General features: G+C 35.6%; 1 protein-coding gene across 1 annotated transcript in view; it reads right to left on the bottom strand.

The window, feature by feature from the left end:
* Positions 1-242: 242 nt before the first annotated feature.
* The window catches only part of TTLL7 (tubulin tyrosine ligase like 7), a 92,980-nt gene continuing 65,303 nt past the window's right edge, over positions 243-27,919 (bottom strand). The window contains exons 18-20 of the mRNA XM_021690142.1: positions 24,662-24,822; positions 11,209-11,382; positions 243-363 (exon numbers count right to left, since the gene is read on the bottom strand). Coding sequence (XP_021545817.1) covers positions 243-363; positions 11,209-11,382; positions 24,662-24,822 — 456 coding nt within the window. The remainder of the gene's footprint in view (positions 364-11,208; positions 11,383-24,661; positions 24,823-27,919) is intronic.

Consider the following 27,919-nt stretch of genomic DNA (forward strand, 5'->3'; position numbering starts at 1 on the left):
ATTTAATGGTTTATTACATTTCCAGAAAGGTTAAGTCTTATATCCAGTTTTCTGCTAATTCTTCTTTCATATATTATAATAAATATATATGTGTTATTTGAGTGCACGTGTATATATTTTCACACATATATGTCATATATACATAAAACAGCACTTAATGGTCACTTTCTTTGCATGTTTAAATTGGAGGGAAAAAAATGAATTGCTATTATGCATAATCCATGGCAATCTTCCTTTCTGTTTCACAAATGGCCATATCGGGATGTAAACAAAACATTGGAGCGAGTCATTCCAGGTGAACTGTATTTCAAGATGTAGTTTGGTGTTCTCATGAAGAATTGTGTACTTCCTGGTAATAAATACCTACAAATGACAGTTAAAAAATTATACTTTACAAACAAGTTAATATTAACATCTCTCACTAAAGTGTTCTGTGGTTAATAATTTATGTATGCTATATGAGAAACAATACTATAACAACAATGCATTCTACATTAAAAAAAAAAAACGTTCTCTCCCAGACTGAGGTGGGAAGGTGGAAGATGGTCATAAAAGCCTCACCTAAAGAGCAGAATATAGATGCAACATATGATCTTAGTATCCCAAGACATCCCATAAAGAGCCATTATACTCACATGCTAGGAAACTATTTCCATGGCTCATGTTAATTTGAAATTCATCATTAATCTCTATAAATAATATGTGAAACCAGTTAAATATTTCTTAAAAACATGTGATATGAGAATTTGGCTAGCCACATTACCAATAATTGTTTCAAGGATGTTGGAACCATTAATTATAATTTAATAATATTTCATCAATGTATTATGACTATAGGTAATCTAAGAGAAAAAGTTAAAGACTAAAATTCATAATTATAAAATTTATATTCCTAGACCACATGGTTCTTATGATAACAACACCAAAAGCAATCATGATTACAGATTACATGCAATCCTTACAGCCAAATGTATTTCAGAATACATGAATTTCCCAGATTTTAGAATGATAGAGTGTATATACTATATATAATATAATATCTCCACTGGGGCCTTGGCGCAGCATCCTGAAATCAAACCATTAATCTTTCTGTTTGAGTGAAACATATGAATACTCACAATAAACAGGATGAAAACAACAAAATTTGTTGTTTTCAGGTCAGGTCAGATTTGCCAATAAAAAGTTACTCTTCCTTTCTTTTTAGTTTTCAGAGATTTGAGAATAAGTAATTATAAATAAGAATGTGCACCTGTATAATTTGTTTCTCTCTGGAAAAACTTTGATTAGCGTTAGGCCACTCCAATCTATATATCTAGAGAAAAATGGAAATCCACAAGGAAATCCACATGAGCAAAAGCAAATAAACATTATTATTAAAAGTATAAATCTTGGTAATGACAAGGACATGCTATAAAATCAGGACAAAGACATCTATGAGGAATTTCCAAAACCAAGGGTAGCAATAGAAGGAGATTTGAAATTTTTGAAAAAATAAACAATGGTAGAACATCAACTCATTTATTTTTTTCACTTTACATTAGAATCTTCCAGCAACAGTGTCATCTTTCCATAGATACGCAATGAAACTGAGGGCCAAGAGTACCATCAGCTACCTATTCTACATTAAATAATGTTGATACTACTATACTTCCATGCCAATGGAAAGTTACATTTATAGTTGTGTTATATGAATTTTGTAGAAGAATATGAATTCATTATGATCAAGCTACATACGACATTCAGATTAAAATGGAAGAATTCTCCATAACATCCATAAACATCATTTTATCATGAATTATCTAATAATATCTTCTAAATCTATTACCTAGTATCACAAACTATAAATAATTGCTCAAATCATTAAGCTAATAGAGCAGTAAAATAATACACAACAAACCAAATCGAATAAAAATTGCACAATGGGTGATGAATAATGAAACAACCGATTTCTCACATCACAGATTATATGAATTATTTTCTTAATATCACTTGGGTAATTTATATGGATTAATTATTATGTCAAGAGCTAGTGGAGTCATGATGATTAATCTGCTATCTTCTGTCTTGAAAAGGCTCCCTTCCTACCTAAGGCAAAGGTACAAAAGAAAATAAGGTGTTTGATCAAAATCCACTACTTTTTATTAGTTGAGAGTTATTCTACCTTCTATTGAAAATGCATTCTGATTATACTGATAATTATCAGAGTAAAGAATAACTTCTACCAACTTCCTTTTGAAGAATTTCCAAGCAACAGTTACTGCTGACATTATGTACGATAACATTCACCTATCCTTTTGAGTTAAAGATCTCCAGTCCACAGAGGAAAAATAAAAGCACAAAATCCAGGGTTACAGCTAACCTGTATTATTTTATTTAACACTATGTCATACTTAGTGTTTTCTGTGTGCTCAGCACTATTCTAATTGCTTTACAAATATTAACTCATTTACTTCTCATAACAATTCTATACAGTAGGTATTGTGTGTTTCATTTTATCGGTGAACACACTGAAGCATACAGGGGTCAAATGTCTTGCCCACAGTTACATAGCTAGTAAATGGCAGAGCTCGGACTCAAGCCCACGTGTGCCAACTCCAGCATCAGTGCTCCTGGCAGCTATACCTATATTGTCATTTCTCTGTATGAATCTCAGTTTTAAAACTAATGGATACAATGATTATACTCATTTTCTCAAAACTACAAAGTATACAGTAACCTAGAAAGTAGAAAAAGATTATACATCCACAAACCTAAACTTTTTAAAAGAAGCAGAAAAAGCTAAAATGAAACTTCTGTAAGAAAAAAAGTTCAGTATGAACTAAAAAAAGCATATGAAATTACATTGGAAGAAACACTTTGTTTCCCTAAAGCAAGTGCTGTGGGGTATTTTAAAGCATTACAGGGAAACACAATGGATTATTTGCCTTAATATCTCCATTAATATCTCTTGGGAGATCCCTTACTAGCTGAACATCAAAGATTATTTTTGAAATGTTCTTTGCAATGAAATTAAATAATACAATTTGATTGTTTTTAGCAAGAAGAATATCTCTGGGAAGTACGTTTATAGACTATATATATACACATATATATATACATATATATATGTGTGTGTGTATATATATATATATATAAAGAGTTTGCATTAAAGCACCAAAAAATGTGAAAAGTTTACAGCTTTACCTTTATTCTAGCTTACTCTTGATGTACAAAAACAGCTAACCTGTAACTAATAGCTAACTGAGAAGTACCTCCAACCCCTATTTGCTTCACACATGTACCCTCACTCCTCATCACAGAGGCTAGGTGTACACAACCTCACATATCCATCACATAGACATAAAACATGCATTTGTCCAATTCCTACTTGATGTAGAATTGGTCTGTCATGTACCAACTTATTGCTGACCATGGAGGATCTCTAGAACATGAACATTTCAAGACCAGTAGGGAATTAGCCTTGAAAACGTAAGCTACACCCACCTTCTGAGATTTTCCTGGAGTAAGATGAGGACCCCTGATACCCCCAAAATAAACTCAGCTTCCTGGTTTGGGGAACAAAGGTAAATAAAGTTCATCATAATATTTATCCTGTGTTTTAAATTTTTTTCTACTGTGGTATAATATATATAGCATGAAGCTTACCAGTTGTATCATTCAGTGCATTAAGTACATTCACAATGCTGTGTAAACATCACCACAATCTAGTTCAGAACTTTTTCATCCCAAACAGAAACTCCTTGCCCATTGAACACTAAAACCCCATCTCCATCTCCCCATTCCCTGGTAAGCTCTGTTCTACTTTCTGTCTCTATGAATTTGTCTACTCTAGATACCTCATATATAGTGGAATCTTATACCATATTTGTCCTTTTGTGTCTGGCTTATTTAATTAGCCTGCTTTCAAGGTTCATCCATGTTGTAGCACGTGTCAGAATTTTATTCTTTTATACAGACTGAATACTGTTGCATTGTATGTCTGTATCACATTGCATTTATCCATTCATCTGTTGGTGGACACCTGAGTTGTTTCCACCTTTTGGCTATTGTGAATAATGTTGCTATAAACATTGTTGTACAAGCATCAGTTTGAGTCCTTGTTTTCAATTCTTTTGGGTATATACCCAGGAGTGAAATTGCTGGGTCATACGGCAATTCTATATTTAACTTTTTGAGGAACTAGCAAACTTTTCCATAGCAGCCACATCATTTCACATTCTGAGATAGTGAGTGCAATGTATGAGGATTCCAACTTCTCAATATTCTCACCGACACTATTTTGCATCTGGGGGATAATAGCCATCCTAGTGAGTGTGGATCATTCCATTGTTTTAACTTTGATTTGGGCTAGGGGTTGCGGGAAGCTCTAGTTTCAAGACCCACCTCTGCCATAGCTAGCAAAGTGGATTTGGAGAAATCATTTAACCTCTTCGGGCCTCAGTTTTCAGTTTTCTCATCTGTGAAAAGAGTCCAGTAGTTTCTTCCATGCCTAGCTCACAGAGTATAAAGCCAATGAAATAGCGCACAAGAGTGAAATATTATTTACATGTTATGAACATCAGCCTCACAAGGCAAGACCATCCTTGTTCTGAGAGATGTTTCAAGCTATCAGAGCCTGGGGCCATAATGGTACCATGTATTTAACTCAATTGTAAAGTATAGTACACATTTGAAAGAGCATAAAACATAAATGTCCAGCTTAATGAATATTATAGTGATTACTTGTATAACTGCTACCCAGGTTAAATAACTGAATATTCCTAGCACCCCAGATCCCTGTATATTTCAGCATCCTCCCTTCTTCCCAATATCTTCCCCATTTTTTTATAGAGTGTTCATTTTTTTTCTTAGAAGTTTGTAGGAGTTCTTTTTTGACCTAAGAATCTTATATAGGTTATAAATGGGTTGCAAATGCCTTCTTCCATTCACTGACTTGCTTTTTCACCCTCTTAACAGGATCTTCTATGGAATAGATATTCTTAACTTTAATATAGTAAAATTCATCTTTTCATTTATCATCTGCACTTTTTGACCCTATTTTTTATAATCTTTGCATACCTCAAAGTCATGAAAATATTCTCCTGCATTATCTTCTGTAATATTTAGTTTTGCCTTTCACATCTGTGTAGTCAAATCATTGGAGATGATTTTTGCATATGGTGTGGGTAAAATCAAGTTTCTTTATTTTTAATTATTATTTAGAAACCCAATTGTCTCAGCACCATTTTTTAAAACAAATTTCTTTTTCCCATTTGTCATAAATCAAATGTACCTCCTTTTCTCATAAATCAAGTCTCTATATACGCCTAGGTCTACTTAGGACTTTTCTGAATGGTTTCATTGGTCTGTCTGTCCTTTTGACAATATTACACTGTCTTAAATTACTTTAACTTATTCTAAGTCCTAGTACACTACAGTTAATAAACCCTACCATTTTATTTTTCTATTTCAAACGTGTCTTATCTATTCTTGGCCCTTTGTTTTTCTGTATAAATGTTAGAACAAGCTTTGGTCAGACTGTGCCTCCCCCCAAAAATTTGTTGAGATTTATACTATGATTACATTGCATTTAGAGATGTTCAGAACTATTTAAGAGCTGACACTTGATGATACTGATCCAATGATGTTACAGTTTGCTACATAAAAGTCTTGCACATTTTTGTTACATTTATTACTAAGTATTAACTATTCTTTGATGCAATTGAAAATGATATCATTTTCAATTGCATTGAAATGCATAAAATTTCATATTCTTGCTGTTTGCTGTTGATATAGGAAAAATATAATTGATTTTCTTATCTTGACATTGATTTCATTAAACTTCTTAAATTTACTTAATAATTTATCTGTAGATTTATTTAGATTTCTACAAACACCATCATATCCATCAGTAAAGAGTTTCAGTTTAGTGCCTTTTTTTTCTTTTGCTTGCCTTATTGAACCAACTAGGACCACTACTACAATGTTAAATAGAAGTAGTAATAACAGGCAATCTTGTCTTGTTCCTCATCTCAGAAGGAAAGCCTTCAACATTTCATCATTAGGTATGTTTGTTATAGGTTTTGTGTAGTTATTCTTTATTAGACTAAGGAATTTCCCTTTTGTTTCTAGCTTGCTAAACATTTTTTAAAAACATGAACATATATATTCAGTATATATTTATCTGTATCTATTGAAATGATCTTTTATTCTATTAAAATCACATTGATCACTTTTTAATGTTATTTCACCCTTAAATTGATGCAGTAAACAGAAGTTGGTCACAATACATTATCCAATTTAAAGTTCCTGGGTTTATTTTGCTGGTATTTTATTTAAGACTTTTGCATCTATGTTCAGGAGTAACAATGAACTTTCACTATCCTTGACATATCTTGGTTAGGTTTTAGTATCAAAGGTATGGGAGCTTCATTAAACAAGGTGGAGAATGTCCCCTCCTTTTCTGTTCTCTGGATGGGTTTAATAGAATTGAATAGTGAAGACCTGTGAATTTGGAATTATCTTTGTGAGAGGGTTTTTAATTAGTGATTCAATTTCTTCAATAGTTAAGACTATTTAGTATTTTCTATATAGGACTTTCTAACAAGAAATTTTGTCATTTTTGGTAATATGTGTTTTTCCAGGAATTTGTTAACTTAATCTAAATTACCAAATTTATCAGCATGAAATTGTTCATATTTTCTTATAAAATTTTCAATGTTTGTAGGATCTGTAGTGATGTCTCTATTTTGTTCTTTTTTTTTTAATTTTATTTTATCATGTTATGTTAGTCACCATACAATACATCATTAGTTTTTGATGTGGTGATCCACGCTTCATTGTTTTCGTATAACACCCAGTGCTCCATGCAGTACGTGCCCTCCTTAATACCCATCACCAGGCTAACCCTATCTTTGTTCTTGATGTCAACTATTTCCTTTCATATTCTTGATCAGTCTCACCAGTTGTTTATCAGTTTTATTAGTCTTTTCAAAAACACATTTTTGGCCATGTTGATCTTCTTTATTCTGTTGGCTTCATTATATTATTAATTTCTACTGTCATTTTTATTTCCTTTCTCTATATTCTTTGGGTTTATTTTAATGTCATTTTGTCACTTTTCAAAATGGTTGCTGATGTCATTTAATTTTTGCTTTTCCTCTTGCCTAATATGTTCATGTAAGTCTACAAATATGTCTACAATAATGATTTGTCTACATACTACAATTTTTTGTTTGTAATATTTGTGTTATCATCCAGTTCAAAATATTTTCTTATGTCCATTATGATTTCTTAGATTCATGAGGTAATTAAAAGTATATATTTTTTATCCTTCCAAAGTATGGATATTCCAATTATAATTTTTGCTTTTGTTTTCTAGCTTAGTGGCATGGGGTCAGAAAAAAAACCTCTGTATGATTTAAGTCTTCTGAAATTGGTTGAAATATGTTTTATTATTATACTATATGATAGACTTTTGTAAAAGTTCCTGGTGTGCTTGGTATTTTATATTCCAAGATTATTGGATTCACTTCTATATATGATAGTTAGGTCTGTTAGTTATATTGTTAAAATGTTCTATATCTTTAAAATGTTCTATATCATGGGCGCCTGGGTGGCTCAGTTGGTTAAGCGACTGCCTTCGGCTCAGGTCATGATCCTGGAGTCCCGGGATCGAGTCCCGCATCGGGCTCCCTGCTCGGCGGGGAGCCTGCTTCTCCCTCTAACCCTCCCCCTTCTCATGTACTCTCTCTCTCTCTCATTCTCGCTCTCTCAAATAAATAAATAAATCTTTAAAAAAAAATAAAAATAAAAAATAAAAAATAAAATGTTCTATATCTTTAAAATGTTCTATATCTATATCTTTATATATCTTTTGATATATATATGTATAATACATGTATATATGTATTATGATATACATACGTATAATACATATATATGTGTGTATATATGTATATATATATGTACCACAATACATACATATATATCAAAATCTCCATCTATGGTTGTAGATTTGCCTATTTTTCCTTGTAATTCTGTTAACTTTAGCCTTGCAAAACACTGGGAACACTGTTACTCCTAGGAATCTAGGATATTCACCAACATCCCCATCTTTGGCAGGCCTTGAACTCCTACTTTTTCCCTTAGGCCCATGAGTCTATCAGAAGTATTATTCAGTATAACAAGTTCTCACTAAGTACCTGATTAACACTCTGATGTCTTCAAACAAGGTTTTGATATTTTGTCTAGCTTTTTTAGTTGTCATTAAAGGGAGGATTTGTCCAAAAACCCAGTGCTCTATTACCAAAGGCAGAAGTTTGAACTCAGTGGTTTTTAAAAATGTTTTTAACCATGAAACCCCTTGTGAAATGAGCTTATATGGAAGTTCAGTACATGAAATATAGAAACACAGAGATGTTGATGATACAAAATATTTGGAGATCCCAAAGCTTCCCAAGTAAGTATAGTTAAAGTATTGAGCTGGTCCCAAGAACTCTAGTTTCATATATATATAATATATATATGTGGGTTTATTTATCAGTTTTACTTGCTTAGTTATGAGTCTACCTCTGAGAAATGGCTTTCCACTTGGTATGCCTATTAAGTTATTATTTTTCTAAGACTTCAAGATTCAAGGCTACTGTGTTCCATGGAATGGGTGGCATGTACACCTTAAAGCCTCTTCAGAAAGATCATGCAGATCTTTGGTCAAGATAAATATGGTCCATAAACCTGACTGATGTTATCTCTATTTTCTTCTCTTTTAATTTTATAGATAAATTACCTAAATATATATCTCCTCATAAAATATTTAGGTATACCTCATATATTATTTATATTAGGCATATATATTAATTTATAAATATTAATTTATACTTTATTAGGTATACTTCATAAATGAAATTTATCTATTAATAAATAACAAATTAAGTGACTTCTACATGTAAAGTAAAAAGCTATAGGTTCCTAATTAATAAGGGAAAGAAAATATGGCCAGTTTTCATGTTTTTAAATTAATATGACATTGACTTGGGTTTTAATAGCTAGATATTTATTTCTCTCTCCTCCTTGTGTTTCCAAGTAGAAGAATTTCCACCAAATTTCTGGCCTTTTACCAGAAGTGAGTTATCTGATTTCCAGGTTTAAAAGAAGGAACCAGGTATGCTTGGCTCAGTCCCTTTCTCTTGTTGGATCAGCCTATCTGCAGAAAGGATGCATTCTTACTAGCTCACCAGCCAACACTAACAGAACTAGACTTTATGGGGTAGTGTTAGTGGAAGGTTTGGTTTGATCTAGCTCTGCCCATGATTGGATCAGTACATTTAATTCTAGAGTTCAGTTTTAGAGAACTCACTTGGCTCAAATCTACACCATTGTCCCTCAATGTGGCTTTACTCAGTAATGAAGCTACATCCTGATGATCATCTGTCTGATTCCTACATCTCTCTCTCAAATGGTTCTGAACTTGGGCAGGAATAAAGGGTGTGTTTTACTAACCCCTCTTTCCCCAGAATGCTTATAATCATCATACTGGGGTTATACTGACATTTATCCGAAGTCCAGAACTCAAGATTCCAGAGTAGGAATATCTCTTCTGACCACCAGAAAAGGAAGAAAATAAAAAGGCCTGACACAATTGTAAGGTGTAACTTCTTCCTCCAGAGTGACCTCAGTCTATTTTGCCCACCTACAAAAGTTACAAGAGCCCTCAATAGAAAATGTGTTACAAAATCTATAATCACAAGAGTAACATTGAAGAGTTTGAAACCATCCTTCCTAGACTGGAACTTAAGATTTTCCTGGTCATGCTCCCAGAGTATCACTCCTTAAAGTGAAACCACTTAATTTATATGCTGTAAGGTCTTAATGATGACCATCATTCTTTTAAATTATATGAAAATATTAATGAAAGTAATGTAAGTTTTATTTCAATAATTTGCTTCAGTCAAACCATTAAACTGTAGAATATTGCTTTGATATTTACATATTTCAAATATTAATGGCTAGCTTTACCTCTATCATTGTTGTGATCACTCAGCTTCTATTTGCAGGGGGAGAGTTAAAATATGTTAAAGGTACGACAATAATATAATGTCAGAATCCAAAACAAACAAAGATTAAAAATACATCTTTCGGGTGCCTGGGTGGCTCAGTCGTTAAGCGTCTGCCTCTGGCTCAGGTCATGGTCCCAGGGTCCTGGGATTAAGCCCCGCATCGAGCTCCCTGCTCAGCGGGAAGCCTGCTTCTCCCTCTCCCTCTCCCCCTGCTTGTGTTCCCTTCTCTGCTGTGTCTCTCTCTGTCAAATAAATAAATAAAATCTTTAAAAAAAATACATCTTTCAACACTTTTTGTGAAATATACTCCAAGCCATTCTGCTGGTGCAGATCAGTTTTGTAAAAAGTTAGCTTTATTATATACTTCCTATGATCTCTTTAAGAAACAGATCAATTTCTAGGTGTTTCAAAAGACAGTCCCAGCTATGGTGGTTATTTTTCCTCATTGCCTATTCAGGGTTAGTTGAATACTATCATCATTTGACTATCACTTAGTTTTTCAAAGTCACGATTTATTCTCTTCTATTCAGAGTAGTACTGCAACTTATACATACTAAAAATAAAGTCACATGTTCATCTTTAATTCTATTGGGCACTATGATTGTACAGAGAAATGCTAAAATGTACTATTTTTTCAATCTGCATATTTTTGCAGCTTAAAAACAATATTCTTTTTCATGATTTGGAAAACCACCTATTTTAACTGGACAGTATTTATTAAAATTCAATTTTTAAATGGAACCTAACAAAATTCACCTCCCATAGATGCATGTCATGATGAAGGGAGTAAAGATTAAACTAAAGGCATCTTCTCAACTTATCAGTCTGAAGGATAAATTTGAAATCTCCCTATTGGTGAAAAAAGTCAAGTTTATGACCATTTTTGGATGCTTTTACTCAGCATTTGAAAGCAAAATTATATAAGCCAAATAATCTCATTTCCAAGTAGGTTATTTCTGTCACCTTCAGGTTTGTGGTTGCTGTCTTTGTTTGGTCCTTTAAAGGTAAAGATGGTGCAAATTAAAAGTCTTTTGTAGATAACAGCATGTATGAATTTTCGGTCTTTAGCTTTTTCTCTAACTATGTAAATAAAAAGAGACTTTCAATTTCAAACTGCACCGTGGCATTACTTTATATAAAACTCACAGGGTGTAGAAATGTAAACAAGTACCTGGAATTACCCCAATCAGTACCAATGCCTGAGAGTGATCCTCTTGAGTCAGTTGCATATTTGTAAACCACTAGCAGGCACTGTTTACAAAGTTCAACCAAGCGCTGGCAACATTGGAGCTGCAAAGGAGTCACCACCTCCGGGCTTTTACTGAAAATACTCTCCCAAGAGGATCTGTTGGCATGGAAACAGACATGACCTCATGTGGCTGTTAAAAATGACAACCAGCTTTATCACTTACCTAGCAGCAAACCAATAAGGAAAAGTAGAAATGGCCTCAGACATTTGAAGTGACTGCAGATGGTTGAAAGGTATAAAACAAATATATATTTGAAAATTCAACTTTATATTAAAAAACACAACACAGAATTCATATACTATTTGTCTTTAAAGACTTTACTGATGCCAACTGTAGGTAGCTATCAAGATGGTTTCCCAACACCTCCTAAAAAATTGAGTTACTCTATATTAAAGTGTATGTAAAATACTGAGCTTATTTCTCAAAAGTTAGATATTCTAAAACTTTAGGTTTCCTTGAAAGCTACCTTTACCTTTACATTAATAATGATCCCACAAAAGAATTTAAAATTTGCTTCAATTTAATTTGTGGCCTCTCTGGATTAGGAGAATTTAAGTGAATCCCTTGATTATGACCACTCCTCTCAAAACACTTAGAGATGTAATTATGTCCATGATATTCCTAGAGCACAGGTTCTATATTCTAGAAGTCATGTTATCTCAGTGAGTACTGCCTGACTATAATCACAAAGGTAGTATCCTGCCTCCTTAAGTGCACTCAGCTTCTACCAAAGCACACAGTAGTACACACTTTCTTGGTAAACTTCAAGTGTGTGTGTGTGTGTATGCATGTGCACAGGTAAACAAATACATATAAATGTACTTACAATTCCTAAATTTACCATAACAATCCAATTCAGGAAACACCTCACCACCAGCCACCACCAGAAAGAGACAGAGACAGAGACAGAGAGAGACTTATTTCCTTAGTATAAATGAAACTTTTCAAGTCTCAAGGGGAAGGTTTTGTTTGAGACTTGGTAATGGTTCAAGTCTCATTTTACATAAACCAATTCACTTAACCCTTAGAGAAAGAAAAGAGTAGATTTTCAGAAAGAAAAAAATATTAAGGAAAATATTTTTCTGACAAAATGTACTTCCCAATGGGAAATTCAAAGACTCCATTTTCAATCTTCTGTGGATATTTGATATCTTTGGAATTTTTTAAAATGTTTTAGAAACTCAGAAAGGTATTTTTTAGTAGAAAGGCTACTGTTTATTTTTTCAGGAGAAACGTGGCCCTAAACAGATAGCATGTCACCTGTGAATGACAGGTTTTCTTAAAAGGAGTAAGATTCAAATGAGTAGACTGAAAGGAATAAATTTTCTTCCATATTCTGAGATGTTCGGGACTAAATATAATATTTTTATTATTTTTAAAAAGTTATTTTTATTTAAGAAACAGTAATATGCTAATTAAATTAACTCTAAAAATAAATTTTAATACTAAATATAAGAAAAACTGGCTATAATACATATGTGTTTGCATATACCCATATATACCTATGCGTGTGTGTATGTATAACCAACTTAATTTGATCAAGAAAAATACTGGAGAATACCAATTAGGGCATGTGTTTATAATTAGTATTTCCTAATTTCAAAGCCCTACATGTTTAGGCCCAGAGAAATAAAAATTTCATATAAATACAAATACATACAGGAAAACATCCTGTGTTATGACTGTCTGCTTAGCACTTTCCTCTCCACTGAAATTCTGAACATTGCTACATCCTCTCCTCTCAATTTGGATATATTTTAATTTTGATCCTTTGGAGCCATTTGATTAGATCCACTATCAAGTTACACACATCATGGTAATTTTTCTTTTTCTGATTTGGAGTATAGAGGTAAGAAAAGAACAAATAAAATGGAAGAAAGATAAAAGAGCTTCTATCACACTCTAATTTGATGTAACATTCTGAATACTATGTAAGTTATAATCTGACCAGCTTTGGCTCCTCATTCTCTCATTCTTCCTTAAATATTTAAAATAAATATATGGACCAAAGTCCTTTACCAATTTTGGTGTGTATGTTCACCACCTCTAGCCAAAGACCACATTCTACTCTATTCATTCATCTTTAAGCGTCAGCACACCAGAACTCCTCATAAAGAAAAGAAGATGATGAACAGGACTTGCTTCACTTGGTACCAGGTTAACTTTTTCTGCACAAAGGAAACCCATCCTTCACAATGAGTGTATTAGGACTGTGTCCCTCACCTCCTCTCCACCACCTGGCACAGCTGAGTGAATGTGCAACACCTCCGTAACACTACAGCACCTCAGTCTTCAATACTAACACAAACAGTTTTGAGAAGGTGAAAGGATGTAGAAATAATTTACAATACCAGTGCCTTTATCAAAGAACTCAAGGTCTTATCTGACTTCTTTCTGAATCTAAATTCCAAAAAATTAAGTGGTTAAGAAGTTCTGTTTGGTACTCCCTAATCCTCAGAGATGTTTAACAGGAAACAACTTTATATGATACTTTTTAGTAATATAACAATAAGGTACAGAATTCTAAATATCTCTGGCAACAAAGGGGAGTTGTTATTAATGAAATCCAGAGACTCGAAAAGCCTTGCATTATCCAGCAATCCAGTATTTTTCACCAACTTTCTCATCGAAACATTTAATAAAGCAGTTATCTAAAAAGTAAAACTGATTCATTTCTTTCTCCTTCTCTGGTAGATGTCTGAATGGATGACTGAGTGGACCAAAGTTAAGTAGCAGAAAGGAGAAAGGAAAGTAAAAGCAAAACAAAGCAAAACAAAACCAACCAAAACTGGACTATACCAACTGGATACACAGGAACAATGAGCTGGAAGGTACTAACAATAACATATTCAATTGAAAGTGATATGAGAACAGTAAGAGTCAGGTCATTTTTACTCTGTATGATGCATACATTTTTAAGTGGGATAGTAAATCCAGAAGTGGACTGCTTAGAATATTCCTTACCATTTCTTCTTGCCCAAAGATTCTAAAAGAAAAGCTTTTCCGTGACAAACTTCCACGGGAAAATGCCTTTGGCTAGAGGGTCCAAACAGATTCTCTTCTTTGGGGTTCACATATCATAGTTTTGAGTGGAGAGAGGACTTTTCCAAACAATATATTTCTTCTCCCATTTACCCCCTGCTTCCTCCTCTTTGTTTTACCTGGAAAACTATTCTTCCTCTTCCTACAAGTCTCAGCTGAAATGTTACATCCTTTGGCCACATTTCCTGAGCTCTCAGGCCTGAGTTTGAATCCCATAGCACCTAAGCTTCCTATATCCCAGTAAAACATGGAGGATAATTTTATTCATGAAAATTCCAAGAGCTGTTCTCCTGCAGAGAACACATTCAGAATGTAAAGCATCATGTGATAACAAGAAAAGTTTCCATGTGATAACAAGGGTCACTGAGCATGGGCTTCAGCAGCCTGAAAGAACAAGAAAGGGGGATAAGGGTGTATTCTATTTGATGTATTAGTAAAACCCCTGGGCCAACTCTAGGGAAACATACCACAAAGATCTACAGTATTCTTTGATGTTTCTGGATGTGGACAGGGAGTGGTTTATTTAGTTTTGTTATTGGGGTGTTGACAGGCAGAGGCAAGAATCAAGGTGGCCCAGAGTTATTTGGATTATATTTTTCCAAGATTTTACACCTAACTGTGAAAGACAGTTATGCCTTTTATTAAAATCATTCCTTTAGAAGTGAGTTAAGAGTAGATTTTTACCTTGACTACTAGGCTGTTAGACCAAAGGTTAAAGGAGTATTCATTGACTAGACATGATTCAAAGGATTAATAGACCTATTCTGGGTCCAAACTGGGAATCAAACACACACAACACTCTGTGACTTAATTAAATTGAAGAAGCCTAAGAAACCCATTTGTAAGGCTACAAAATAAAATCCAGTGTTAAACTCTTCTCTACAGACCACCAAGGTTTTAAAGAAATGGATGGAGAGTGGAGGTCAAATTGGACTCAAAGCTACTCCTGCTCTATTTGCCCAGGTGCAAGGGGGCTGGGGATTTGGCTAAGGCTATGGGACTTAAATCAAGCAAGCCTGTCAACCACTGGGAATGCTGCTTTGAGGCGAGTCAATAAAGCATACAGTTAAGAGCTTGGGCTCTTGAGTCAGACAACCTGGGTTTAAATCCTGGCTCACCTAGTTACTATAAGAACTTGGGCAAATTATGTTCTCTCTATGCTTTGATTTCTTCATCTGTACAATGAGAATAATAACAATAATAATTTACTCAAAATATTAAAGTGGCAATTATAAGAATATTTAATATGTATAGTAGTATCAGGCATTTAGTAAGTCAAATGCTATTAACTCTCATTATCAATACTAGTAGTAATAGATACCACCAGAGAAATTTAAGGGGAGTATTGTTCAAGGAACAAGAGAAAAAGATTCTGAATCAATTAGAATATATTACCAAAATAATTCAGGGAAGAGGAGTCCCAGAGGCAAAGAAGAACCACTGTATGGCATCTTTGGGGTCTGGAGTTGGAATTTACCTCATGGACTCAAAATTACCAGCACCAATTTCAGTAGCAGACTATCTGACTGCTTTCCCTGCTGAAGAATAATTAGCATTCTAACTGATGTGGAGAACAAAGGCAGAAGGAAATGTAGATAAAATTAAATTTCCTTATAACCTGCAGCCCATTGACAAATACTTGAGGCAAGCAGAGTGTGACCTTCCTCCAGGAACTCCCAACTGTCTTAACATTAATGCTTTGCTAGAGGGAAAAACAACCTTAGCTTGACAATAGCTAGGTCTCCAGGATCCTATGAGTCTTCTTTAGCACTTGAAAATCCTTTTGGATTTTCCCCCAGCTCCATAGTATATAACTAACTGCTCCTCACAATACCAGGGCAGCCTTTCTGCCCATGGGCCCTGTCCCCATGCTTTAATAAAACCATCTTTATACATCGAAGACATCTCAAGTATTCTTTCTTGGCTGTTGACTCTGAACCCCAACATTTCCGTATCACAACCAATGGAACAACAAACAGAAACAAAATTCCAGTTATGAGTCTAGATTGAGAGAACTTCTACAGAGAACCATCAACTAATGGGCCACAGAATATAGTTCAAATGTTCCACTTAAGTCTCTGCAGAAAATAATTTATAGCCAAGATTACTCTCAGATTTTACTACAACCCAGAGCACCTTATAAATTCTTCCTGTTTTTAAATGGCTACTGAGAGGATGCCTGGGTGGCTCAGTCAGTTAAGCATCTGCCTTTGGCTCAGGTCATGATCCCGGGGTCCTGGGATCGAGCCCCACGTCAGGCTCCTTGCTCAGCAGGGAGCCTGCTTCTCCCTCTCCCTCTGCTGCTCCCCCTGCTTACACTCTCTGTCAAATAAATAAATAAAATCTTTAAAAAAAAGAAAGAAAAAGAAAAAGAAAGAAAGAAAAGAAAGAAAGAAAGAAAGAAAGAAAGAGAAAGAAAGAAAGAAAGAAAAAGAAAGAAAGAAAAGTAAATGGCTACTGAGGAACATGATAGTGGTGAGAATAAGTCTGAAAATGGTATGAATAAATTGGTACTAGAGGACTAGAATATTTAAATGGAGGACATTTGGAGCTCATTTGGAGTATTGAGAGAGATTAGAGAAATAAGAAAGAACCAGCATGTTAGAGAGTGTTGTGTCTCTAGCTAAGAAGTCTGGACTTTAATGGTAAGTGAGGGAAATCACTATAGATTTTAGGAAATGACCCTGACAGTAGGATAGATATGGGAAACAAAAAACTGGAGACAAAAATGTCTAGAAATCTATTAATTTTACCTAGCCCTTCTACCAAAAGGTTCCTCCTATCTGAAATCCTATAATACTTTATCTAGGTCTCTTTTATATAATATATATATATATATATATATATATCTTATTTTATCTACTAGAAGCAGCAGAACTTATTGGTTCACACCACAAACTCTGGGGCCAGGCTCCCTGAGTCCAAATCCCAGTTGCACTAGGTCATTAGTGCCTATCTATGCCTCAGTTTCCTCACCTACAAAATGGAGATAAAACATAGAACTTGCTTCAAAGTGTTGTTATGAGGATTAAATCACTCAATATACATAAAGTGCTTAGAACAATGCCTGGCACATAGTAAGTAGTATAGCTTTAGCTATTATATTTAAGAGTCTTGCGGGCAGGATATGTGTCAAAATCAACTTTGTCTCTCCAAAAGTATTTAACACAGTAGAAAGTACTGGGTACTAAGAACAATGAAAAAGAATCTAAAGTAGCCACAGTGGGAATATGACAGAAAAACTAACAGGATTTAGCAAACCACTGAATACAGACTGGGAAGAAGAAAGATACAGATGACCCTGACATATCAAACCTGCATGACTGGGAGAATAACAATGGGATTAAGGGAAGGCCAGAAAGGAAGCTATTTCTGAATGAAAGGGAGGTGCCTAATGTTTGGCTTTAAATATCTTAAGGCTAAAGTGACAATGAGTCACAACAGCTTTGGCAGGATTGAAATTTTGGAGAAGAGCAGAAGTGTAGCCATATTTTGGAAGTCTGTTACATGAAGGCAAGAGCAGAAGAACCTTAAAGATATTCATTTGTAATGGAGATTTTTCATTAAGACTACCTTGGCACTGGGGTGGGGGGGGGCAGGGAGAGTTCCAAGATGGCGGAGTAGTAGGGGGACCCTGAACTTACCTTGTCCTTTGAATACAACTAGATCAACCTTTAACGATTTTGCGCAACTAGGATCAAAGGAGTATGGAAACAACCTGCAGAGTTGAAGCCAGAGAATTTGGCAGAGGCAAGTTTCAGAGCCCTGTATTGGGGGATTGGGAAGCAGCGCAGCTGGAAGAGGAGGAAGACCAGTTGGAGGAGCAAAGTCAGGAAGAGGGAGAAAGTTGGAAAGATTGCAGCGGTTTGTAACCTCACAATAAGCGGTGATGGGTGGGTTGCTCAGGAAGGGATTGCTCCCCTTCCTGGAGGGCATTTGGAGGAGCATATTTGTCCTTTCCAGAGACAAAGAACAGCTGGGATGCCCTTGAGTGGAGCTCAGCATCAGCGTCAGAGGGGCACACAGAGGGCAGAAGACCTCTTAACTTTTTGGTGTGAACCACAATAGGCTTAAACCTCTGTGTGGCACCAATCAACCCCTTTGCTAGGACTGACAGAGCGAAGTGCAGACTGGAGCAGATGGCGGGTAACATGACTGCTGCTTTTTGCTGTCTGCCACAATAGATTCAAGCCTCTGCAATGGCTTTTCTGGGAGAAAGGGGAGTAGGGGACTGAGTCAAGTGCGGATGGCTGATAACCTGGCTCCAGCTTTTCAGTGAGCATTGCAATAAACTCTAGCCTCTGACTGCCCACTGTGTGACGGCTTTTAAGGAACGGGTCGGTGCTGGGCACACCCTGAGCTTCCCCACTGAGCAGGCGCACACATTACTAGGCCCTTTAAAACTTGGGAGTTTTGAATCCCAGCCTCTGGCCAGAGATAAAATACAGGAGATCTGTGGCTCTGGGCATGCCAACGACCCAGGCACAGACAGATTAGGGCAGGGAACTGACAAGGGCCCAGGTCACAGGACATTTTGTAAGAGGGCCAGCTGAGCAGGAGCTGTTGGGAGTTCTGTTCCCCAGAGACAAAAGGGTGAGGTGACGCCTTATTCTACTTCTTGCACCATCCCTCCCTCCTCGCACCCACCAGCACAGTCAGATTCCAGAGAGAAACACAGCGCCTCTAGTGGAGGCTGGAGTCCCCTACACTAAACCCCTCCCCTCTGACCTGGCAGGAGTATCTTTAGGAGAGCAAGTCAGCTTGTGAGCCAGCACAGCAGGCCTCTCCCTCAGAAGACCAACACAAACCCCTCCATCTACCAAGTCTACCGATTAAAGAAAGCTGAACAACATCAGCTTCCAGCTTAACTTCACAAACAAATCAAACACTCCCCACTACAAGCAAGGAGGAACTATGTGGAGGAAGGACCAGTGGGAAAAAGCAGCCAAAACACAACAGCAGAGTGTACACAGCATACACCAGAATCACTCCCTGAACATGTTGTTGTTGTTGTTGTTGCTGTTTTTGCTGGGGTTTTTTTCTTTTTTCTTTTTTTCTTTCTCTTTCTTTCCTCCTTTCTTTTCTGGACAAAATGACTAGAAGGAGAAATTCACAGCAAAAGAAAGAGCCAGAGGTAGTACTCTGCCATAGATTTAATCAATACGTATATAAGTAAGATGTTGGAACTAGAATTCAAAACGATTATAAAGATACTGGCTGGCCTTGAAAAAAGCATAAAAGACACTAGAGAATCTCTTACTGCAGATAAAAGAACTAAAATCTAATCGGGCCAAAATTAAAAATGCTATTACTGAGATGCAGTAAAAAAACGGAGGCTCTAACTGCTGGGTAAATGAGGCAGAAGAGAGGGTCAGTGATTTAGAAGACAAAATGATGGAAAGTAACGAAGCTGAGAAAAAGAGAGAAAAACAACTACTGGATCATGAGGGGAGACTTTGAGAAATCAGTGATACCATAAAGCACAATAATACTTGAATAATAAGGGTGCCAGAAGATGAGGAAAGGGGGGCAGGTTTATTTGAACAAAGTATAGCTGAGAATTTCCCTAATCTGGGGAAGGAAACAAGCATTCAAGTCCAGGAGGCACAGAGAACCCCCATCAAAATCAATAAAAATAGGTCAATACCCCAACATATAATAGTGAAGCTTGAAAATTTCAGAGATAAAGAGAAAATCCTGAAAGTAGCTCAAGACAAAATGTCCTTAACCTGCAAGGGTAGAAACATAAGTCTGGCAGCAGACCTGTCCACAGAGACTTGGCAGGCCAGAAAGGATGGGTATGATATATTCAAGGCGCTATATGAGAAAAATATTTAGCCAAGAATACTTTATCCAGCAAGGCTGTCATTCAGATTGGAAGGAGAGATAAAGAGCTCCCAGGACAAACAGAAAATAAAGAATTTGTGATCACTAAACCAGCCCTGCAAGAAATACTAAAGGGGATCCTTTGATCGAAGAGAGCCCAAAACTAACAAAGACCAGAAAGGAACAGAGACAACCTACAGAAACAGTGACTTTACAGGTAATACAATGGCACCAAATTTATATCTTTCAGTAATTCCTCTGAATGGAAATGGACGAAAAGCTCCAACTGAAAGACACAGGATATCAGATTGGATTTAAAAAAAAACAAGATCCATTGATATGCTGTCTACAAGAGACTCATTTTAGACCCAAAGACACCCCCAGATTGAAAGTGAGGGGGTGGAGAACCATTTATCATGTTAATGGACATCAAAAGAAAGCTGAGGTAGTAATCCTTGTATCAGACAAATTAGATTTTAAACCAAAGACTGCAATAAGAAATGAAGAAGGACACTATATCATAATTAAAGGGTCTATCCAACAAGAAGATCTAACAATTGTAAATATTTATGCCCCTAACTTGGAGCAGCCAATTATATAAACCAACTAAAAACAAAATTAAAGAAACACATTGATAATAATACAATAATAGTAGGGGACTTTAACACCCCACTCACAGCAATGGACAGATCATCTAAGCAGAAGATCAACAAGGAAACAAGGGCTTTGAATGACACACTGAACCAGATAGACTTCACAGATATATTCAGAACATTCCATCCTAAAGCAACAGAATACACATTCTTCTCGAGTAGAGGACTTCTTACATTTTTCTTTAATTTCTTGGTTGACCCACTTACTCTTTAGTAGGATGTTCTTTAACCTCCATGTATTTGTGTTTCTTCCAAATTTTCTCTTATGATTGAGTTCAAGTTTTAAAGCATCATGGTCTGAGAATATACAGGGAATAATCCCAATCTTTTGGTACCAGTTGAGACCTGATTTGTGATGTAATACAATTCTCGAGTAGAGCATCCTACTAAAGCACATATGGGTCAACCAGGAAATTAAGAAAAATTTTAAAAATTCATGGAAGCAAATGAAAATGAAAACACAAAAGTTCAGAACCTTTGGGATGCAGCAAAGGCAGTCCCAGGAAGGAAGTATATAGCAATACAGGCCTTTCTCAAGAAACAAGATAAGTCTCAAATACACAAGGTAACATTACACCTAATGGAGTTGGAAAAAAGAACAGCAAATAAAGGGAAACCCAGCAGGAGAAGATAAATAATAAAGATTAGTGCAGAAATCAATGAAATAGAAACCAAAAGAACAGTAGAACAGATCAACGAAACTGAGCCGGTTCTTTGAAAGAATTAATAAGATTGATAAACCCCTAGCCAGATTTATCAAAAAGAAAAGAGAAAGGACCCAAATTAATAAAATCATGAATGAAAAAGGAGAGATCACAACCAACACCAAAGAAATCCAAACAATTATACAAATATATTATGATCACCTATATGCAAACAAATTAGGCAATCTGGAAGAAATGGATGCAATCCTAGAAACATGTAAACTACCAGAACTGAACCAGGAAGAAATAGAAAACCTGAACAGTCCCATAACCACCAAAGAAATTGAAGCAGTAATCAAAAATCTCCCAACAGGGCGCCTGGGTGGCTCAGTTGGTTAAGCGACTGCCTTCAGCTCAGGTCATGATCCTGGAGTCCCGGGATCGAGTCCCGCATCGGGCTCCCTGCTCGGCAGGGAGCCTGCTTCTCCCTCAGACCCTCCCCCCTCTCATGTGCTCTCTGTCTCTCTCATTCTCTCTGTCTCAAATAAATAAATAAAATCTTTAAAAAAAAAAAAAAATCTCCCAACAAATAAGAGTCCAGGGCAGGATGGCTTCCCAGGGGAATTCTACCAAACATTTAAAGAATTAATACCTATTCTTCTGAAGCTGTTTCAAAAAATAGAAATGGAAGGAAAACTTCCAAACTCATTCTATGTGGCCAGGATTACTTTGATCCCAAAATCAGACAAAGACCCCACCAAAAAGGAGAAGTACAGGCCAAAATCCCTGATGAACATGGATGCCAAAATTCTCACCAAGATACTAGCCAATAGGATCCAACAGTACATTAAAAGGATTATTCACCACGACCAAGTGGGATTTATTCCTGGGCTGCAAGGGTGGTTCAACATCCACAAATCAATCAATGTGATATACTACATTAATAAAAGAAAGGACAAGAACCATATGATCCTCTCAAAAGATGCAGAAAAAGCATTTGACAAAATACAGCATCCTTTCTTGATTAAAACTCTCCATAGTGTAGGGATAGAGAGAACATACCTCAATATCATAAAGGCCATATACGAAAAGCCCACAGCAAAAATAATTCTTAATGGGAAAAACAGAGAACTATTCCCCTAGGGTCGGGAACACAAAAGGAATGTCCACTTTTACCACTGTTGTTCAACATAGTACTAGAAGTCCTAGCCTCAATAATCAGACAACAAAAAGAATATATAAGGCATCCAAATAGGCAAAGAAGTCAAACTCTTACTCTTCACAGATGACATGATACTCTATGTAGAAAACCCAAAAGACTCCAACCCCAAAATTGATACAACTCATACAGGAATTCAGCAAAGTCGCAGGATATAAAAATCAATGCACGGAAATCAGTTGCATTCCTATACACTAACAATGAAACAGAAGAAAGAGAAATTAAGGAATTGATCCCATTTACAATTGCACCAAACACCGTAAGATACCTAAGAATAAACCTAACCAAAGAGGTAAAAGATCGGTACCCTGAAAGCTAAAGAACACTTATGAAAGAAATTGAGGAAGACACAAAGAAATGGAAAAACGTTCCATGCTCATGGATTGGAAGAACAAATATTGTGAAAATGTCTATGCTACCCAGAGCAATCTATACATTCAATGCAATCCATATCAAAATACCATCAACATTTTTCACAGAGCTGAAACAAATAATCCTAAAATTTGTATGGAACCAGAAAAGACCCCAAATAGCCAAAGGAATGTTGAAAAAGAAAAACCAAAGCTGTGGCATCACAATTCTGGACTTCAAGCTCTATTATAAAGCTGTAATCATCAAGACAGTATGGTACTGGCACAAAAACAGACACATAGATCAGTAGAACAGAATAGAGAACACAGAAATGACCCTCTATGATCAACTAATCTTTGACAAAGCAGGAAAGAATATCCAATGGAAAAAAGGCAGTCTCTTCAACATAGATCAATGGAACAGAATAGAGAGCCCAGAAATGGACCCTCAACTCTATGGTCAACTAATCTTTGACAAAGAAGGAAAGAATGTCCAATGGAAAAAAGACAGTCTCTTCAACAAATGGTGTTGGGGAATTGGACTGCCACATGCAGAAGAATGAAACTAGACCATTCCCTTACACCACACACAAAAATAGACTCAAAATGGATGAAAGACCTAAATGTGAGACAGGAGTCCATCAAAATCCTAGAGGAGAACACAGGCAGCAACCTCTCTGACCTCAGCCGCAGCAACTTCTTCCTAGAAACATCGCCAAAGGCAAGGGAAGCAAGGGCAAAAATGAACTATTGGCACTTCATCAAGATAAAAAGCTTTTGCACAGCAAAGGAAACAGTCAACAAAACCCAAAGACAACCGACAGAATGGGAGAAGATATTTGCAAATGATATATCAGATAAAGGGCTAGTATCCAAAATCTATAAAGAACTTATCAAACTCAACACCCAGAGAACAAAGAATCCAATCAAGAAATGGGCAAAAGACATGAACAGACATTTCTGCAAAGACATCCAATGGATGGAATATTACACAGCCATAAAAAATTTAAATTTTGCCATTTGCAATGATGTGGATGGAACTAGAGGGTATTATGCTAAGTGAAATAAGTCAGTCAGAGAAAGACAATTATCATATGATTTCACTCATATGTGGAATTTAAGAAACAAAACAGAGGATCATAGGGGAAGGGAGGGAAAAATAAAATAAGATGAAAGCAGAGAGGGAGACAAACCATAAGAGATTCTTAACTATAGGAAAGAAACAGGGTTGCTGGAGTGGAGAGGGGTGGGGGGATAGGGTAACTGGGTGATGGGCATTAAGGAGGGTACTTGATGTAATGAGCACTGTGTTACATGAAACTGATGAATCACTGAACTCTACCTCTGAAACTAATAATACACTATATGTTAATTAATTGAATTTAAATAAAATTAAATAAAAAACTACCTTCTTTCCACTGAATTCAAATTAGTTAGGTGTTGTGTTCATATTCATTATCTCATCTAAATCAGCTTAACTGCTATAAATTATAGCCAAATACAAAAAACTGTATACAGTAAAAAAAAAATCCATAATTTAACAGATCATTATAGAAATTCAACCATTTTATTGGGCTTCCTATGTAACTAAATAGTAAAATGTTAAAAGTAACAATAATAAGAGGTAACTTAGAACTTACCCTGAATCACAGAAACAGTTCCACAGTCCTTGGCCATGACTCCAGAGTAGGCGATTAAAAACCCGGTTGAAAATCCGATACAAACTTACTTCCTCGACATCAGGTACCTTCCAGATACGTGGAAGAATTGTACGAATACTTGTTTTTACTATGTCCAAAACCTAGTGGAGAAACCAAAGTTATTTCAAAATCTAAGTGTATAAGTGTATGTCTAAAATTCAAAGATGAATATATATAATTCAAAGATAAATACATACACACACTCATTCGCTCAATAACAGCACAGAGTAAAAATCCCAGAAATAGGTCCATGCATTTATGACACTCTAGTGTATGACACAGGTGGCAAGTCAGACCGTTGGAGTAAGAAGAGATTAAGTTTAAAATTTAAATTTAAGTTAAATCTAAATTAAATAGTTAAGTTTTATTAAGAAAGTAAAGTTGAATCCTCACTCACTCAATTAACAAAAATCAACTCTAGAGCGATTGGGGCCTTAAGCTTAAAAAACAAACCATTAAATATCTTAGTGAAAAGTATTGGTGAATATCTTTTAGTCCTTAGGTTAGAAAAAGATTAAGTCATAAAAAAGTATGGTCCATAAAATATTAATAGATTGATTATATTAAAATTAAGAACTTCTGGACATCAAAAGATACCTTAAGAAAAATAAAAGATCAAGTTACAAGCTGGGAAAATATATTTAAAACATATACCTCCAACAAAAGATTAATATCAGAAATACATAATAAATGCCTAATAAATTGCTAACAAACACTAATGACTTAGGGGAAAAAAACAGACAAAAATACATGATCTGGAATTTCACAAAAGAGGAAATAAATTTGCCCAATATATATAAGACATAAATATTAAAACTATAATAAGATATCACTTCATGCCCATTTAACTGACAAAAAATTAAAAGTCTGACAATACCAAATGCTGGAGAGCTAGGGTTATGCAGGGTCTCTTAGACATTATTGGTGGGAGTACCAATTGGTGCAGTCACTCAAAAATAGCTTGGCAGGGCGCCTGGGTGGCTCAGATGGTTAAACGTCTGCCTTCGGCTCGGGTCATGATCCCAGGGTCCTGGGATCGAGTCCCGCATCGGGCTCTCTGCTCCTTGGGAGCCTGCTTCTCCCTCTGCCTCTCTCTCTCTCTCTGTCTCTCATGAATAAATAAATAAAATCTTTAAAAAAAAAAAAAAAAAAATAGCTTGGCATTATCTCCTAAAGTTAAAAATTCATATACCCTATAACCCAGCAATTTTATTCCTAAGACAAACTCAGGGGTTAAAAACAAGACTCATGTACAAGACTGTTCTAACAGCTGTTCACAATTGCAAACACCTGGGAACGACCTAATTGTCCTTCAGTGGGAGAGTGAACAAATAAACTGGTACACTCATTCCCTTGAACTATTATATAGTAATCAAAATGAATGAAATACAACAATGCACAAAACAGAGCATCCTAGTAATATAATAGTAAATTTTTTAAAAATGCAAACCTGAGATTATATATAGTATGAAACCTTTTTAATAGAAGTAAAAACAACTAAATTTAAAATACATATGGGGAAGAAGCATAGACATAATAAGAATTTATAAAGAAAAAAAGGAACTAGTAAATCCTGAATTTAAGAAAATGGCTACCTGAGACATTGGGAGGAGGTCCAGGGAGATGGAGGAGAGTCATTTGGTTAGATAATAATAGGTCATTGCCAGGAACATAGCTTTTGTTTTGGATGTTGGGGTCACAAATGGTAAAATTAACTTTAAAAACACTAAATAAAAGCAGGCCAAAGACTTACCAATAATGAGAGATTATCATGAAATAAGGACTATGATTCATCTAATTCTGAGCAACTGAAATCCTAGAGGTTCTAAAAAAAATGGTAAACACAAAAAGCGGCTTTGTCCAATTCACATGTATTTAATATTTATGCAATGCAGGTATTTCCAGTGAAAACTCTTTTTAAAAAAGTAAGTAACAACAAATACAGTTATTCAAATTTCAGTTCACCAAAGTAGATTTTTACCTTTTTTTTTTTTTAAGTAATCTCTACATCCAACACGGGGCTCGAACTCACAACCCTGACAGTTGTATGCTCTGCCAAGGTTTTTGCTTTTTATTTTATGTACCTAATTGAAGGAACTGCCTATAAATATGTGAGTGAGTGGTAAGGAGAGAAAGAAGCTTGCAAATATAAAGGCTGAAGGAAGGCAGGTTTCTCTCAATTGGCACAAATGTATGGAGAATTGGAAGCAGATAAAAGAAGAATTTAATTTGTCTCTCTTTAACAGCCATATTTTAAAAAGTGATACTAGTTATTTCTGATAAGGCAAATGTAGAATAAACATCGGTTTAAAATCAATTCAGTAAATAATTTTCAAAATATCATTTTATTTAGAGAAGAATGTCAACTCCAGCTTCTCATGAGAAATGGTGTGAGCAGCCTCAGGCCTTCCCTTCCTGTTCCCGCTTCCTTCACCGTGAAGTGGGAACAGTACTGCAACCCCCACAACAGGTCAGGAGCATGTCAGATGAGGAGGCAGAGAATAAGGAGAGAGAATGCAATCTGCAATAATGCTGCTTGGGAAAAAAATTGTCCTGGAAGAGCTTGTTACTACAGATAACAAATTCTTAAACAGTAAGGAGGATTTTTTTTTTTAACTTTAATATGAATTATTCACAATAATACTGATATGCCTACTGGGCATGAATGCATACCTTTTATTTTTTACCATTTTCATTTAATCATTAGTTTAACTCTTATTAGTTTAATCTATTAGTTTCTTTTGCATATATTTTATGGTAAAATGTATATGATGCGTAAGAACCGAAGAGAAGGGCAACTAATGTGTTATCGCCTGCCTGCTCTATACTAAGCACTATACCCGGTACTTCACTTAGTGGAGACTCTCTTGGCCACTACTCTGTACATGTTTTATTCTTAGTTTAGAGGGAATTTCAAAACCATGATGGTCTAATATTCTAGCCCACCCACACATGACAAAAGCAACTTCTGAAAGCGGCCGGGAGTTAGGGGTGGAGAATGCTTCTGCTCTACTCCTGATGTTTCCTCCAACATGGAGAGATAATAAAATATTCTAGGACTCTTGCAACACAAGCATCTCTGCCTGGGTGATCTCCCAGAATCGTGAGACTAGCATGGTCTAGGCAACCCAGGAACTTGCCCCTTCTCTTCCTGAGCAGCTCATAGGGAACACACATTCTCCTTTGCTTCTCTTTGCC

This window comes from Neomonachus schauinslandi, chromosome 4 (assembly GCF_002201575.2).
Source record: "Neomonachus schauinslandi chromosome 4, ASM220157v2, whole genome shotgun sequence".
Classification (NCBI taxonomy): domain Eukaryota; kingdom Metazoa; phylum Chordata; class Mammalia; order Carnivora; family Phocidae; genus Neomonachus; species Neomonachus schauinslandi.